Source organism: Spermophilus citellus (genome assembly GCF_964194105.1).
Source record: "Spermophilus citellus genome assembly, chromosome: 11".
In the NCBI taxonomy this organism is placed as follows: Eukaryota; Metazoa; Chordata; class Mammalia; order Rodentia; family Sciuridae; genus Spermophilus; species Spermophilus citellus.
The window spans coordinates 49,190,398-49,206,680 of NC_138192.1; the positions used below are offsets into that span (position 1 = coordinate 49,190,398).

General features: G+C 34.9%; 1 protein-coding gene across 1 annotated transcript in view; it reads left to right on the plus strand.

Moving 5' to 3' along the window:
- ARHGAP15 (Rho GTPase activating protein 15) overlaps positions 1-16,283 on the plus strand; it is a 616,251-nt gene that overhangs the window by 342,582 nt on the left and 257,386 nt on the right. Inside the window, exon 9 of the mRNA XM_081262361.1 lies at positions 13,809-13,931. Coding sequence (XP_081118487.1) covers positions 13,809-13,931 — 123 coding nt within the window. The remainder of the gene's footprint in view (positions 1-13,808; positions 13,932-16,283) is intronic.

Below are 16,283 nucleotides of genomic sequence, written 5' to 3' on the forward strand. Positions count from 1 at the left end.
AGTTAAATCATACAGTCTGTAAGTGGTAGAACTGGAATTCAAAATCAGATCTCTTAACACAGCTTGCACAGGCAATACTCAATTATTAATTTTTTTTTTTTTTTTTTTTGCTAATCACCATCTATGTTCCAGACTTGATGAGAGTGTAGGGAGCATTCTTAAACTTTACAACATGAAGATCTGCCTCGCCCCACCTTCAGCCTCAACTGAATGTGTGTTGCAACAGTAATTTATTTTATGTGCCACAAAACTGGCAAAAGAAATATTTTTGCCAAACTGTCATGTGACCCTGATGATTCTCAGTTGGCCATTCCCTCACAATGCAGCAATTAAGCTCAATTTTCTTCTGCAAGGGCCCACCCATGATTCACGACTCCGGCCCCCTCTGCTTTCCTTAGCCATTACATAAGCCAGCACCTGTTTGTGTTGTCAAGGGTGTTTTTAGACTAAAGTCCACAGGTGGCTTTTTATTTTTCCTGCCTGCCATGGAATGAAAACAGCTACACTTGTTTTCTGATGACTAATTTAAGGAAATATTTCCTGGTGGACATATCCTAACTGAATTGAGACAAAAATGGGGGTGGGGGAGTCAGATCCTGCCAGAATATTTCTCTTGTACTCTTGGTTCTGCTTTGACAGTATGAAGGATTAAGGGATAACAATGACAGTAGTTCTTATTATTACCCAAGTCTTACTGTGTCTTTCTCACCATTCATAATGTCCCTGCTGGAATAAATGCTGATGACTACATCTGTTGTGTTATTTAAAGTAGATCTTTAAGTCAAAATGAGGATGCATGTGCCACCTCATTTTGAGTTTGCTTAATGTTTCCAACCATATTTAAGAAATAAATCCCAAATGCAGTTTTCCTAAGTGCATTTTTCTTTCGATTTGAAACCTATGTGTATTTTAAAGGTCATTTAATCCGTGCATTTTCAATTGCTCAGGTCTTAAATCATTACTGTGTATTTTATGTAAGAGGTACTTAATGTCTCAAGAAGCTTTTGGAGGCCTTTAAAACCCAAAGACATTTTTTTTTTCCCCTCAAGACCAGAAGTTCCATTTTTGTCAAGAGTAAACAAGCTTGAAGAACACCAACACCACTGCCTGTTTGATAGTCCAAAAGTTTGAATTTCAGAGGTGTTGGAACTCGGTGAAGTACATTTTCCCATCTATAGTTCAATCCTCTGTTTCCTCCCAGCTTAGGCAGAAACACATGGAAAGCATATCCAGCAGAGCACTCAGAGACATCTGCATCTGGAGGGGTGTCCTGGCATTCAGCAACAGAATTCTCTTCCCCCAGGGACTGTGAAGGCTCAAAACCCCAAATAATAATAATAATCTATTACAGATTTCAGGTTACCAAAATTTAGAGGAAAGGATCATAGCAAAACACTTAGCATTGCTACATGTCAAGAGGAAGGCTACTGTAATTTCCCCCCTTGGGTCATGTATTTTTCATATTATTATGCATGTAAATTTAAATATATTTCCATATTATGGCTCAAAATCCCCTAATTATAAATACGTAGAATAAAACAGAATTAATTGTCGGCAATTATTGCATTAAGATTCAAATGGAAAGTTCCTTGTTACTAGAAGAATTGGGCCAGTAGTGGGCACCTTAAGCAACAGAACTGGCTCATCTGGAACATTCTTTTGGATTTAAGAACAGTTCTTCTAATAAAGTAGATCTGGGATTAAGGACGAATAAGGAGGTGCTGACAAAAGAACAGAAATGGTGGTTACAAAATTTGAATTGAGTCTTTACTCAGTTCTTGCTAAACATGTAGCCTTGAGCAAGTGAACTAAATAATTTGAATGTATTTTACCTCGTCTCAAAAGCTAGGAGCATTTATACTATGTTATCTTCAGTTCTTTTCAAATTTAAAATTTCATGTTTCTGAGATTCCAACATGAGCTGAACTGTACCCAAGGATGGGGTTATCTGATGGTCAAAAACAAGAAAAAAAAAAAAACTTGACAATTTGATTACAATTAACTCATTTAGGAAAATAAATAGAATATTTGGGATAACACTTAGGTTTTTGGCAGTAAGTAAATCTTCCATCATGATTTTTAAATAGAGGGAAGATTTAATCTGAGAGGGTGGCTAGAAAGCAAAAAGCAGTTTTCATTTGTCACAGACATGGCGACCCCCATGTCCATGAAGGACCCCTGAGGGATTTCAAATTAGACAACAAATAAAACAACCTATATCCAGACCACATTGAGTGTCAAACTGATGAGAGGCTTTCTGGGTCCGTTCTTAATTTTTTTCTCTCCTTTAGAAATGTATGTTATGAATTATGATCATTGCAATAGAGCCAAGTATTCACCGGGCTGCAGCTAGATCTTTGTTTAGCAAGCATAAGCTCCTTGCCAGCTGCAAGCTGCAGCTGTCTGTCAGCATTGTGAGGACAACCACCCCACTATCCCTGATCACTTAGCCATAGACTACACACTGCCTCCTCAGATCTTCTCAGAGAATCCTTTGCATTTTCAAATTATGGGGGAGGGCATCAGTGCTTCTCACACACATTTTGAGGCAAATAGCTTAAAGCTTATGTCAAAATGATGCTTCTAATAAGAGGGTTCTTTCCCAAGAAAACTATTTTCTGAAAGACTAACTGACTTTGGCCTGACATTTCCTGATCTCTTATGCCCTGAAAAAGGCAAGGGAGGCTACAACTCTGACAACCAGCCCTTCCTCAGGACAGAATGAGCCAGGCAGAGAGTGCCAAGAGAATGGGCCCAAAGCCAGGCGCCTGTCTCAGAGCTAGAGAATGTGGGGTTGAGAAGGCCACTACCATGGGGTGAAGCCTGTGGAAGGGCGCAGACCAGGGGGCTGAACACCACCATTCTCCTGGGCCATGGCATGGAACAGGAGATGAGACTCAAAGGAATTCTACCTCAAGGAAATTCTCATCCACAATGTTTAAGTAAACTTGGAACTTGTTTTTAAGAAGGGACTTTGAAAGATTATATACTTTACTGAATTAGAATTTGCTACCTTTATTTTCTTTCTTTAGTTTCCAAGAATGTTCAGACTGGGCTAAAAATGGGCAACACCATACCAGATAGAATTAAAGTGTTTGTAGAGTTAGTCACAAGTTTATCCTCCATACAGCACAGAGGGGTCAGGTGAGTTATAAGGATTATTTTTTTTTTTTTTAGCGTAATGACAATTTTAGGAATATGGAGAAATTTATACACAGTAAACTGTGAGTCTCTAAAAGGGTAAAAACTAGAACCAAAGGTTCTTTGGGCTTTGGGAAACTCCTGTCACATTGTAGAAGCAAGAAGGATGATCAGTCAGTACCTGTGGAAGGAACGTTTATGGTTTTGGTTTAATGACAATATTTTTTAAGGAAACAAAATAAATCTGGAATGTTTCCCATTTACCCCTTCACAGTTAAAACTGCTTTTTGTTATGTAAGAGTATTGTTTCAGGAAGGAATGTACCCTCTTGGGAAGAAAAGCACAATGTGAATTCAAATTTATATAAAAAATTCTGTACAATATGTAGCATATGCCCAAAGTTGGCCCAAGTCTCTCAGTGGGGAAATATTTCTAAGATTTGGGAGAAGATGCATACCTTTATCCCTTTGTGTGTGTGTGTGTGTGTGTGTGTGTGTGTGTGTGTGTGTGTGTGTGTGTTTAGGGTTATGTATGTTTATGGACAGGAGAGCACTGACCCAATCATAAATACTTTCTTTCCCACAACTTAAACATATACACAATACTTAAAATAGTTTCTTTGAGGACTAGAATCCATGAGAGTCACCGGGGTCATTAAATAATAGCAAAGCTCTGTTAGTCCATGATCTTTCCCTATTCACAAGGATTGCAAAATAAAAACAAAGACTCTGCAAGGAATCAATATTTTCAAAAGGCATAGTAACTGGCAGGACAAGAGCATTTGGATTGCTAAGTGCCTTCACTTCTTTCCATGTCGCTGTTTGTTGCTGTGTTCATTGTGAAACCCTTTTGCTGGATGTGTTACATATGATGAGCTGGGGTGTTATAATAAACAGAGAGGAAGGCAGCAATAATGTATTTCAGTTAGGAAGAAGCACTTGAAAGAAATTGGTTTTGCTATACACATGATGTGAGCCAATCAATAGTGGTTTAGTCTGACAAGCACTGTCAATATCCATTGTCACAGTTCAGAAAGTCTTTAATGGATAGTTCTTCAAAAACCAATGATTTTAACACATGTTCTAAGTCTTGAAATGCACTCTACCTGGCAGATATTAATCACAGGTAATTCTTGGGGCTGTATACAATATTTTTAAAAGTTGAAATATAAATAGCGGTCAATTAATATATATATATGTATGTATATATACACACATACACACACATATATATACACATATATGTATAGATGCATTTAAACAGCAGCAATGTGTATCATACATATATATGTGTATATGTGTGTGTGTGTGTGTGTGTGTGTACTCACACACACAACAGTTAATAGTATAGTCTAATAATACCAGATACATAATAAATGTTTAGTATATGTTGGAAAAGTAAGAGGTACTGGGATGAAGGGTGAAGAGGTACTTTTTGTAATACCTGTTCTGTTTACCTAATGATTATTGCTACAGTGATAATGATATAGGTCAACAGTGGTAACCTTAAAATGAATAATAATTATTAGCATATTTATTATGCACTAGATCTTACGATAGGAGTTTAACTTACCTAGGAATCCTTAATACAGGAAATATTATCCCCATTTAACAGATTACAATATGGAGGCACAAATTTTTTTTCATAGTTTGAACAAGATACTATGTTAAATGGTAAGAATTGAAATTCAAAATTCAAAGCCTACAGTATTCAAAAAAGTGAGTATGAATGAGTGTGAGAGAAAGGATTTCTTAAAAATAGAATTAAAAAATGGAACTGGCACTAGCAATATGAAAATAACCATATCAATGGTTCTTGCCTACTTTCCACATAAGTGCTGATAAGGGACTCTTGTACTCAGTCCCTATGAAGTAATCAGGAATAAGATAAGTTACTGAGTTCTGGGGTTCAGCATAGAGAACAACGAAATTTCCAGGTCTCACTGAGAGAAGTTTAGAGATGTGCCTTACACTGTTGTGGGCTAAGTACATGTCTGTCTACAGAAAAGATACTGTGACTACAATAAATATATTATATTATGTATAATATATACACATATAACATATGTAAATAACATATAGTTTAGAGTGTAAGAAAGTTTTGTATGTTATATGTAATATTATATAAGTAATCTAAATATGTATTGATATGTAATAATGTAATATAATAATATATAAAAGACATTTATTTATATGTATTAATATAAATTGTTTATAATTCCATTAATTACTCAACCACTTCCTCTTTCTTTTAACTATTGATTATTTGCTTTAAGTCATTTCTCTAGTTATCTGTACCACTCTTTATATATATTTCTATGTGGCTCAACTCTTGTGTGCAAAAAATTAAGGATACCTTATAACATACTCTTTTGTAAAGATACATTGTAGCCCTCTCAGGGCCTGGAGTTTGCAGATTTAAAGAAAAATACTTCAAAGTTGTCATATGTTACTCTATGCTGATAATCCATTTTTTTGTTTTGTTTTGTTTTTGGTAAGGTTACTGGTGATTGAACCCAGGCCTTGAGTGTGCTAGGCAAGTACTTCATTACTGGGTTGCATCCCTCACCCTGAAATTGCATTTTTATACACATTTGTCCAGATGTATAAGCAAGTATAAACACAAACTGTGTGTGTGTGTTTGTGTGTGTAGAGAGAGAGAGAGAGAGAGAGAGAGAACACATGAGGCACAGTGGTTCACATCTATAATCCCAGCAGCTTGGAAAGCTGAGATAGGAGGATCATGAGTTCAAAGCCAGACTCAGGAATGATGAGATACTAAGCAACTCAGTGAGATCCTGTCTCCTGTCTCTAAATAAAACACAAAATAGGGCTGGGGATATGGCTCAGTGGTTGAGTGCCCCTGAGTTTAATCCCCAGCACCAAATATAAAATGAATAGATAGATGATAGATAGATAGATAGATAGATAGATAGATAGAAAGAAAGAAAGAAAAAAATCAGAGAGAGGGGATTTTAAACATGACCTAATTGAAATACTGCTCAACCCTGAAATACACAATGCTTCAGAAATGAATTTTATTTCATTTTCCAAGTTTGCTTATTGATTTTATAATAATACAGGTGCTATTTTCCTAGAATCTTGCAATCCTGATACTTCTAATTTGCAATTTTTATGCCCACAACTCTATTTTGGGAGTCTTTTTCCTCTGCTTATAGACTGATGTTGACATTCTCTAGAAGGTTCTTTCCATTATATTTCACTATGGACTGTTTTCTGTCACTAGAAGAGTACCATTCCTATATTTAATATATGGTCTTTCTTCATGCAAAAGGTATTTCTACTTCATAATGCACTTCATCTGGATTGATGCTCTGTGTTATTTTTTAAGTAATTTACTTATCAAAATAGGCTACTGTCTTAGATCAGTAATCACTTACTTTATTAGCAAATTTATCAACGTTTTGAGTAGCTCTTAAGTGACAAAGTTATACTAACACTATATCAAGTCATAAGAAACCAAGATAATAGATCTAATTCATAGAAGAATGTCTTAATGATCTGAATCTTTACATTTTACATTGTTACTGATTCTGTTTGAGGAAAAAAAAATGTCACTATATGTGTTTTGGTTTGGATGTGAGGTGTCCCCCAAAAGCTCATGTGTGAGACAATGCAGGAAGGTTCAGAGGAGAAATGATTGTGTTGCAAAAGTCTTAAACCAATCAGTGAATTAATCCCTGCTGAAGTGGTAGGGTGTGGCTAGAGTGGAGTCTCTCTCTGCTTTCTGGTCACCATGATGAGAGCTGTTTTCCTCATACCACATACTCTGCCATGATGTTCAGCTTCACCTCAAGCCCCAGGGTTTGGAGCTGGCCTTCTATGGACTAAGACCTCTGAAACCATGAGCCCTCAAATAAACTTTTCCTCCTCTATAATTGTGCTGGTTGTATTTAGGTATATTTCTTCTTCTTTCCTTTTGTTTTTCTGAAAATACAGTATATCTATAACTTGCAATGAAAATATCTTTTTAAACCTGGGATCATAAAATAATACCAGATATATTTACAATGAAATGAAGGGTACATGTTGTGAGGATATGTTCAATATTGACAGTACAGCATGGAACTCATCATCATTGTCGTCATCAAAAGTATGCATTATGCAACTCAAAGCTAGGCTAAATGCTGTAATAATTTGAAAACAATGCCCTGGTTTACAGTATAGAAACACATTATCAACATAGACACACTTAAGGTATATTATGAACAAAATAAAAATATTATGCCTTTACATGAAAAAACAGTGAAGAATTTGCAACATAAACAGATGAATTAATTAAATGTTGGAAGATATGTATAGGAATATTACTGGAAAAAGCAACCATGGAATTTCCATACCCCTAAATGATGATTTGTCAGTTTTTTGTTAACCCTAAAAGTATAAAAATATGGTTAGATTGAGATTTGACTATTTAAACTAAATAATTTAACTAAACATTTTCATTGTATGAATTCTCATTTCTCCGCAAATTGATAAATACCATAAATATGGACCATTGAATATATAACATATGCATACCCTTCTGTTATGAATCTAATCATCTATTTTGTATTTCTACAATGTCTAAGTGGGAATTAAGTGGTTAAACAAAGAACTGCTGTTAAAATGCCCTGCATTCTCTCTATTATTTCCAGATTTAATAATATTTGTGTTTCAAGTAACTTAAAATTTAATAACTTAGTGTCATAAGCTGCAAGTTGGGGGTTGGAATTATGACTTCTGTTTACATCAAGCATATGAAATTAAGAGATATTAAATGATCAACTGTACATTAGGCCCAAGCCTATCCTTTTTGTCCCCTTTAACAGAGGGAGTTCATGCAGTTTTTTGGGCTCTGAAACTGCATGCTGGAGAAAGCAAAGCAGTATTTATTGCAGTCCCATGAATTAGCCCAAGAGTGTATATCTCCTTGAAAAAGTCAGGCAAGAGGGTGAAGAGAAATTTAATAAACTTTATTTTTCTTTGTAGTCCATTTTGAATAAGGTGTTCTTATTTAAGTAATTTAGAAAGTGGTACAACAGGGTAATTCCAAATACAAGAGGGTTGCCTTGGAAAATATGAGTAGAGACAACTCAGTACTTTGTTATGTAATCCTTGTGAGAAGTGTTTTGGAATCTTTGGGGATAAAGAGCCTGACATAACCTTATTTTGTCATTTCTTTCTGGATCTCCTGTTCCGGACACCGCAGTGTGGTAAGATGATTGCACTAAGCAACTGCTGCTGGTTTCCCCCCAGTGTCCTCCTGGAACTGGATTAAAGTGCTGGGGGCTCTGAGCTGCTAACAAAACTCTCTCTATATACCTTATGTTGATCCCTATGTGCATCTTCACCAGGAAAGTGAGAGCAAGTAGCATAGGAGGCTGTTTGGGATAGCATTTCTGAAGGGTAATGACTCTGCTTTTCTTTAGCAGAATTTCTGAAACATTAGCTCTCCCAGAATTTCCAAATTGGAAAAAAAAGAATAATAACAACATGTAATTGTAACATGGGAATACCACAAGAACAGCAGTTTGGCAGGAAAAGTGAATATTTCAAAATAAGGTCCCCAGCAAGAAAAGTTCTGGCCGATGTACAATTGTGGATCATGTTATCCAAACTGTTGGATTCTGGAAGATTTGGGGGTTTTCTTTCGTGGTTCCCATACCCTTAATAGAATGGTAGTACATGTACCTCGTCCAAACAACTGTGTTGCTTCACTTTCCATTCTTAACATAGGAAAATAAATATTCAAAGGCACTATTACAATATGCATTCCGACCTCCAGATGTGGTTTTAACACCCTAGTAGCTGTGTCAGGTATAAAGCTTGTGTTGGGCTGATGCCTATTCTCATATGTAATGCTATTAAATGAAGATCATCTTAGAAAGCCCACTATCCTAGCATCTTAGGAAGCCCAGGATCCTAACCCTTCTTAGTGAGAACAGCTTTAGCACCAATTAAATCTTTCAACTGGTTAAGAATGATGCTTAAAGTTAATGCTTTTGGCCTATGTGTGTTGAGACTAAAATTGCATATTGTTATTAAAGATTCTTAGTCTTTGAAAAATATTCTATTTGGGCTTAAAAGAAAAGATCATCCATGGATTGAAAAAAAAAAGGAAATCATAAAGGAAATGTAAGTAAATTCTAGCAAACTTGAAAAGCTAGTACAATTCAGGTTAACTCTTCCTGGAGGTGAAAATAAGTACAATTAAGGGTGATTCCTCTAGTCTCCTATGTAAATCAGATTAAATGCTTTGGAATTTAAATGCATATCTCTTACAGCTCTTTTCCTTTTCAAATAAAAAGTTTAAATGACAATGGAAAGAACTACTCATTGGCTTAACATAAATCTTTAAACTGCAGGAAGCTTCACCCTCAAAAAGTAGTTGAATCTCTGAGGAAAAAGAAAAGGCTGAATTCTATTTTTCATAAATGATGGATTATTGTACCACACTGTGTATTTTCCAGTAAAGTGTCCTTTTATTTGCACTGTGTGATTACAAGTTTCTAAAAGTATGTGTGGGGTCACTTGGGTGCTGTGGGAAAATGGAAGGAACACTGTTCTGTTAAAATCAGTAGTGAAATCAGAAGCAAACTATGTCCTGATTATCATAGGCATGTGTTTAAATTTTGCTTTCCTTAATTGGTTATGTTGTATTTACTTAAAATGAACAATTTGGCAAGTTTTTCTCCCTTGACAACAGAAAAGCGTAAACTGTTTTATAAGTTTGGCTGTTAAAATCAGATTTGTAAACCACAATATTCGAAGATTTTTCTGCAGTTTTCAGGGACCCAGTGATGGACCTTGCTTTTTAACCATGCATTTCTTACATTTATATTTTGTATTTATAGAACTTTAAGATTATTTAATTAAAAACTGTTCCTTATATATATAGCCATATATTGACTTTACCTTCTGCATAACTCTTCTTAGAACAAATGAGCAGAATGAATGATGGCAAAGTCCTGGCAATTTGACTTGTCATCTGAGGATGATTATTTATGACAGCAGGAAATGGAAGTTGATGCTCCAGTCTGTCTCCAGGAAAGTCATCATTACAGGAAACTTTGAAGAATTTGACTATGTTAAAAAGCTGTACAATCATATCCAAGACTGCTAGTTTCTTAGGACATGTGAAAAGGAAACAAGTTAAAGCATTTAAAAACTTATTTCCATTTCTTTTGAAAAGCCAGTGCACCTTACAGACATTTCTCATGTGTGGAGCCAGATGGTGGTATTGAAAACTATATAATATACATATATATCTCTCTAATTAAGAATACTATTCAGAATACCTCAGGGGTTCCAAAAAGATATAACTTACTACATAATTATTTTCATAATCTAGCATTTAGGCTGTGTCTATGTGTGTGTGTTTTAATTTGCAGAGTACTTCCTCATCAGATCATTATTCTAGCTCCAAAATGACCCAGTATTTCTTGGCAGTCTGTCATGGGAAATGACAAGGTCTTGAGGTTATACCAGAAATAGAAAATTCTGGTAACCTGTAAAAACTTAGACTGATTGTTCCATACAATTCCAAAGATGGACTTGTGACCAGAAATACCCTGAGACACCTATTTTTTTTTTTGCAGAATGTTGTTTTCTTCATCACTAGAACCCAGACCTGAGGGACTTTAACTACAGTTATCTGTTAAAGCAGATTATACACCACTGGTAGTCATTGTAATAGCTAGACCTACAATGAAAGTTGATAGGGTATCATGTAGGAATAGTATATTAATAAGCTCAGAGTAGTTCTTCCAATCATACAATTTTGAAATAGTTAATTCCTGAATAATCATGATCCTGTAAAAGCAATTTTTGCTTTCTTGGGTAGTTTTTTTGTTTGTTTGTTTATTTGTTTGACTTTTTTTTTGTACTCACAATTGAACCTAGGAGGCTTTACTACTGAGCCAAATCCTCTTTTATTTTTATTTTGAGACAGGGTCTCATTAAGTTGCTTAGGGTCTCACTAATTTGCTGAGTTGCTTGCTTGGGTTCTAAAGGCACTTTTTCTCTGAGGTCAATTCATCTCTAGGATTCCTTAGTTCCTTATATTTCTATTATATGATTTATTGTAATTACATAGACCGGGTGAATTTTTATCCATAACAGTTAAACCCAGTACTGCTATGTACATAATAGGTCAACTTGTATTCATTCTATCATCTAGCAACACTGCCTATTAATATAATGTGAGCCATATATGTAAAGTAAAATCATCTGGTAGCCTATTTTAAAGAGTAAAAGAAACATTTTAATTCTATATTTCTTGTAGCTAAAAATATCCAAAATATTACAATTTAAACATAAATCACAAGATGCATGCCAAAGCTGGGCTTGGTGGTACACATCTATAATCCCAGCAACTCTGGAAGCTTAGGCAGGAGGATGGCAAGTTCAAGGCCAGCCTCAGCAATTCAGCAAGGATCTAAGCAACTTAGTAAGACCCTGTCTCAAAAAAAAAAAAAAAAAAAAAAAAGTAAAAAGGACTGAGGATGTGTTCCTTCCATTTTCCCACAGTAAATGACCCCACACATACTTTAAGAAACTTGTAATCACACAGTGCAAAAATTAACTAGGGGGGTGCAAAAATCACCTCCCAGCTCAGTCCAAGTACCAAAAAATAGAGATGCATTCCAAATGCTCAAGAGCCCCAAATGACTAGTAACTACCATAGTAGAGGGCATTGTCCGATGCAGTGCTTCTCCAGTGGTTGAAGTTAAGGTCCTCTTAGAAAATGACAATATTTTTAAAATCCACTGAAAGAAATACATAAGACTCATAGTCAAAGTGTACACAGCTGCTTCAGAGGATCCGACAGCTGTGATTCTATTTTATTACTATGAGTGCTGAGTGCTGAGTACTACATAACCCATTCTTCAGACACACTAGTTGGGAAGTTCTACTCTATAGCAGTGAGTCCTAACTTTTTTCTAGCTCTAGATCCATTCACCTTTCTCACTTGTAATAGGTAATAGGCAAGAGAGTACAGTTGCCTATTACCAATTCATTTAATGAACAGATAGTTTATGATAGATTGGTGATAGATTGGGTATGTATTATGTGTATTATACATATACTACTTATGGATTTCATTCTGCTTTTCACACTTCCTTTGCATTCTCCCAGTGTGCTGATAGATGGTTTAGCACCAATAAAAGAGAACTTAGTGGACTCTGTAACTTGTCCCATCAGTTTAAGGCAGCAATTCTCAATGGAACAATTTTGCATTCCTCCCAGGGCACATTTAGAAATGTCTACAGACATTTTTGATTGTTTCAGCTGAGGCGGGTACAACTGGTATCTTGTTGGATCGATACCAGGGAGGCTGTTCAACATTCTACACAGTCTGCCTGAGATAGCATCCTGCAAAAAGAACTACTTGGCCTAAAATATCAATAGTCAAGAAATTCTAGTTAAGATAATACAAAGTATGTTGGTTCTTTTAAGTGGCAAGCATTGTCTTGATTCAGTATAGCATAGCACCTAGTCCCATGTCTTATCCAAAACTCTGAACCTAATTTACCATTAAAATTCCAGCCTTCTCCCAGTCAACATGCAGGTAAGACTTTTTCTCCTTCTCCCCTTTCTAGCTTTATACTTCATCTTAACTGCCTATCTTGCTAACTCAAATTTACAACTGCTTTGTGATCCAACCTGGAGGAAGGAGTTGCAAAATACCTACAATTGACCAATATTAGAAGACTTCTAACAGTCTGAGGCAGATTTTTGTATAGGAGAACTGAATTTTTTAAAAACAATACCTAATAAAGTGTCCCAAAATGTGAATTTTTTGAACAAGTGGGTTAAGAAATTAGAAACACAGTTCGGATCTATTTTACCTTAGAGATACAACAAATTATAATCAGTAACTAATAATAAGACACCTTGAATGTGTACAGAATCTATGCTTAATGAAAATACAGATCTTATGTGTTATATTCCTCATTTAATTCACAGCCTGTAGTGTGGAATCTGATGATCATTATTAAGACATTCAGCAAGTATTTGTTCAGCAATGAATTTGACACACATATGAATTTGAAAATAAGGCTGAGAATAGGGAACTGATGAAGACATAGAAATGTTTGAGGGAAATATGTGTCCAGTTTTCACCTAAATTTTGTGGTAACGGAGCATCAATAATGAAAGTAACAAATATCAGCTTCCAAAAATAAAGAAAATCAATTTGTATTAACATAAAATAGAAGATTGACAAAATTATTTGGACAAACAGAGCCTTCAAAAATACCTGCATTACTCAGAGATAGTATATAATCAGAATTAATTGCAATTAGCAATGCTAAATCATTCCCTCCCAATTTAGATAATGGGTTTTAATCTAACTGACCATAATTTTGTGTTTAAACAGATATAAAATTATTTAGATAAAAGTTATTATGCTAAATATAAAGGAATGAAAGTGAAAATGAATTGTGTATATATGGAACTACCCATATTCTGATTGCACCCTGATGTTGAAGTCATACTAATACTTTCATGTGGTCGAATTTTACTCATATGCTCAGAGAAGGGCCTGAGCTATTAATTCAGGTAGTTGTTCTATAACTACTGTTTTCTATTCATATTTGCATAAAGTAATAATCATAAAGGAGAAATTTACTGAGAGCCTCTGATTTTGTTTTTAATCTTCAGTGTTCAGACTACATCATAGTGCTTCTGATACAAGCGACAAAAACAGAGTTAAAAGCCGATTAAAGAAGTTTATTACCCGAAGACCTTCCCTGAAAACTCTGCAAGAAAAAGGACTTATTAAAGGTACAGAAGTTTTATACTTGTATTGTTACTGTGATAAGTGAATGTGCCTCCATATCCACAGCCAATTTGCTCTAAAGGAACATTAGGATAATTTATTCTTCTTAGGTTGCTTATTAAATTTTCTGTTCTATAACAGAGGAAAAAATAGCTGTCTAGAAAAGGAACCCTGAGAAAATAAAGATGGCCTCATGGGATCATTGAAAACAATTCCTAGTTTTGAACTCAGCAGATAGGAATTCTGTACCAGAAGCAGCATAGAAGTATCCTAGTGGGTGGCCTGGTCAAATGACTACAAAGTCCCATGTGCCAGTACATCCCAGTGTAGTCCTGGTGTCCCTAGCATATCTAATAACAGTAGCCTCAGAAGTGTCCTGATTTGAACAATATTATTTAATCACCCAAATCAGAGTCTAAAATAAGTTCTAGGAAGAAAGTCCGAGGCAAACTATTGTCATAAAAATATGACTACAGTCTACTGAAGGGCCGAGAGCTCAATGTAAACTGAAATAATGAGATAATTTTGTAAATATATCCAAGGTAGAGAAAAATATCTGTACCAAATCATCCTTTTCACTATAAAAAAAATAAAAATAAAAAAACATGGTCCCTGGCATTAGAAGTAGTTAGAATTTAGACCTTGACAATTATTCTGTTATGCATACTGACATTAAACAATTTATGAACTTTCTGAGCCTCAGCTTTCCCATCTGTTAAATGGAAATACTGAGAGCACATTTGGCTCACTACACATCGACTTCATACAATAATATACTAGTGTAATATACTAGTATCTTCAATTCTACCTTAGACTTTATCCTGTAGATTTTTATTTTCCTTAGGAAGGATTCAGTTGTAGATTACCTGCCATCTTGAAATAAAACTAGATTAGCAGCACAAACAATCCCAATTTTACATAAATTCTAATTTTTCATGACTATGGCAAAATAAAAGAGTTTTTAATTCAGTGATAGGGTCTAGCTCCAATCAAAATGCTAAAGAATTAATAACCCTTGACAGTTCCCTAGAATTGGTCTCAGAAAGCAGCAGAGGAACTAGATGCTTAATGCAGTCTTCATACTGATGCAATGGAACCGCTGAACACACTCTAATGCATTCATTTCCTATCTCAGAGTTCCATTAAATTTTCACCATAGCTGACCAATGAGTCAGTATTCATTAGTAGGGCTATGGAAAATCTATGTGAAATTCTGATTTGATAAGCTTCCATTGTTGTCTTCTGTGGAATTTTTTTCCAAATACAGATCAAGTTATGCAAATGTAGTCACTTCTTGGACTTGTTTCAAATTTAACTATGAACTTTTTTCAAGGCTTTCACTGAGATTTTTTTTTCAATTGAGTAAAAGGCACTGACCCAATTTTTAAAAGGATCTGGCCAGTCAAATTTAGTAATTTAGTCCTATTTATTATTATTATTATTATTATTATTATTATTATTGTTGTTGTTGTTGTTGTTGTTATTATTTAAAGCAGAGATTTAGAAAAAAATCAGTAAAGAAAAATCACATGAAATAAATTGATGATTAATGTTTAAATGGTTAAATTCCCCCAAACAAAACGACTCACAAAGTTATTTACATTACTGTAGGGTCAGCTGCTATACTAATTTTCATTTTCACCAAGAGTGTATAAGAGTTCCTTTTCCTTTAAAATTGATCTGCAGTGCATTTGGCTAGAGAATCTGAATCATATTTTTTAAACTGCCTTATCTTTCAGATCTGGATAAAAGGCCTCCATTGCCAGAGATAGGAAACTATGCTTCCCAGTTTGAGCCCTGCAGTTATGCTTCCTGCAGGTCCATAACTGAATTCCTCTTTTTCTTGTATTAACAAGCAATAAGTGTACAGATTAGTGGGTTTCACTGTGACATTTCCATATATGTATATATCACACACTGATATTGTCCATCCTCTGTCCCCACTCCCCTGATCCCTTCCTAGTTCTTGTTTTACTTTCAGGTCTATTTTTTTTTGGGGGGGGGTTCCATAATTGAGAGAAAATATATAATACATGTCTTTCTATGTCTGACTTACTTTGCATAGAAAGATGACCTATAGTTTCATATATTTTCCTGCAAATGACAGGATTTCATTCTTATAATGGCAATACTCCATTGTGTGTATATATATATATATATATATATATATATATACAATTTTCCTTATCCATATATCTATTGACTCATTTATCTGTAGGCTGATTACATCTTGACTATTGAGAATAGTGCTGCAAGAAATGTGGGTATGGTGGTGCTTCTTTTGTATACTAACTTCATTTTCTTTGAATAAATACACAGGAATGGCATAGCTACATGATATGGTAGTTCTATTTTTA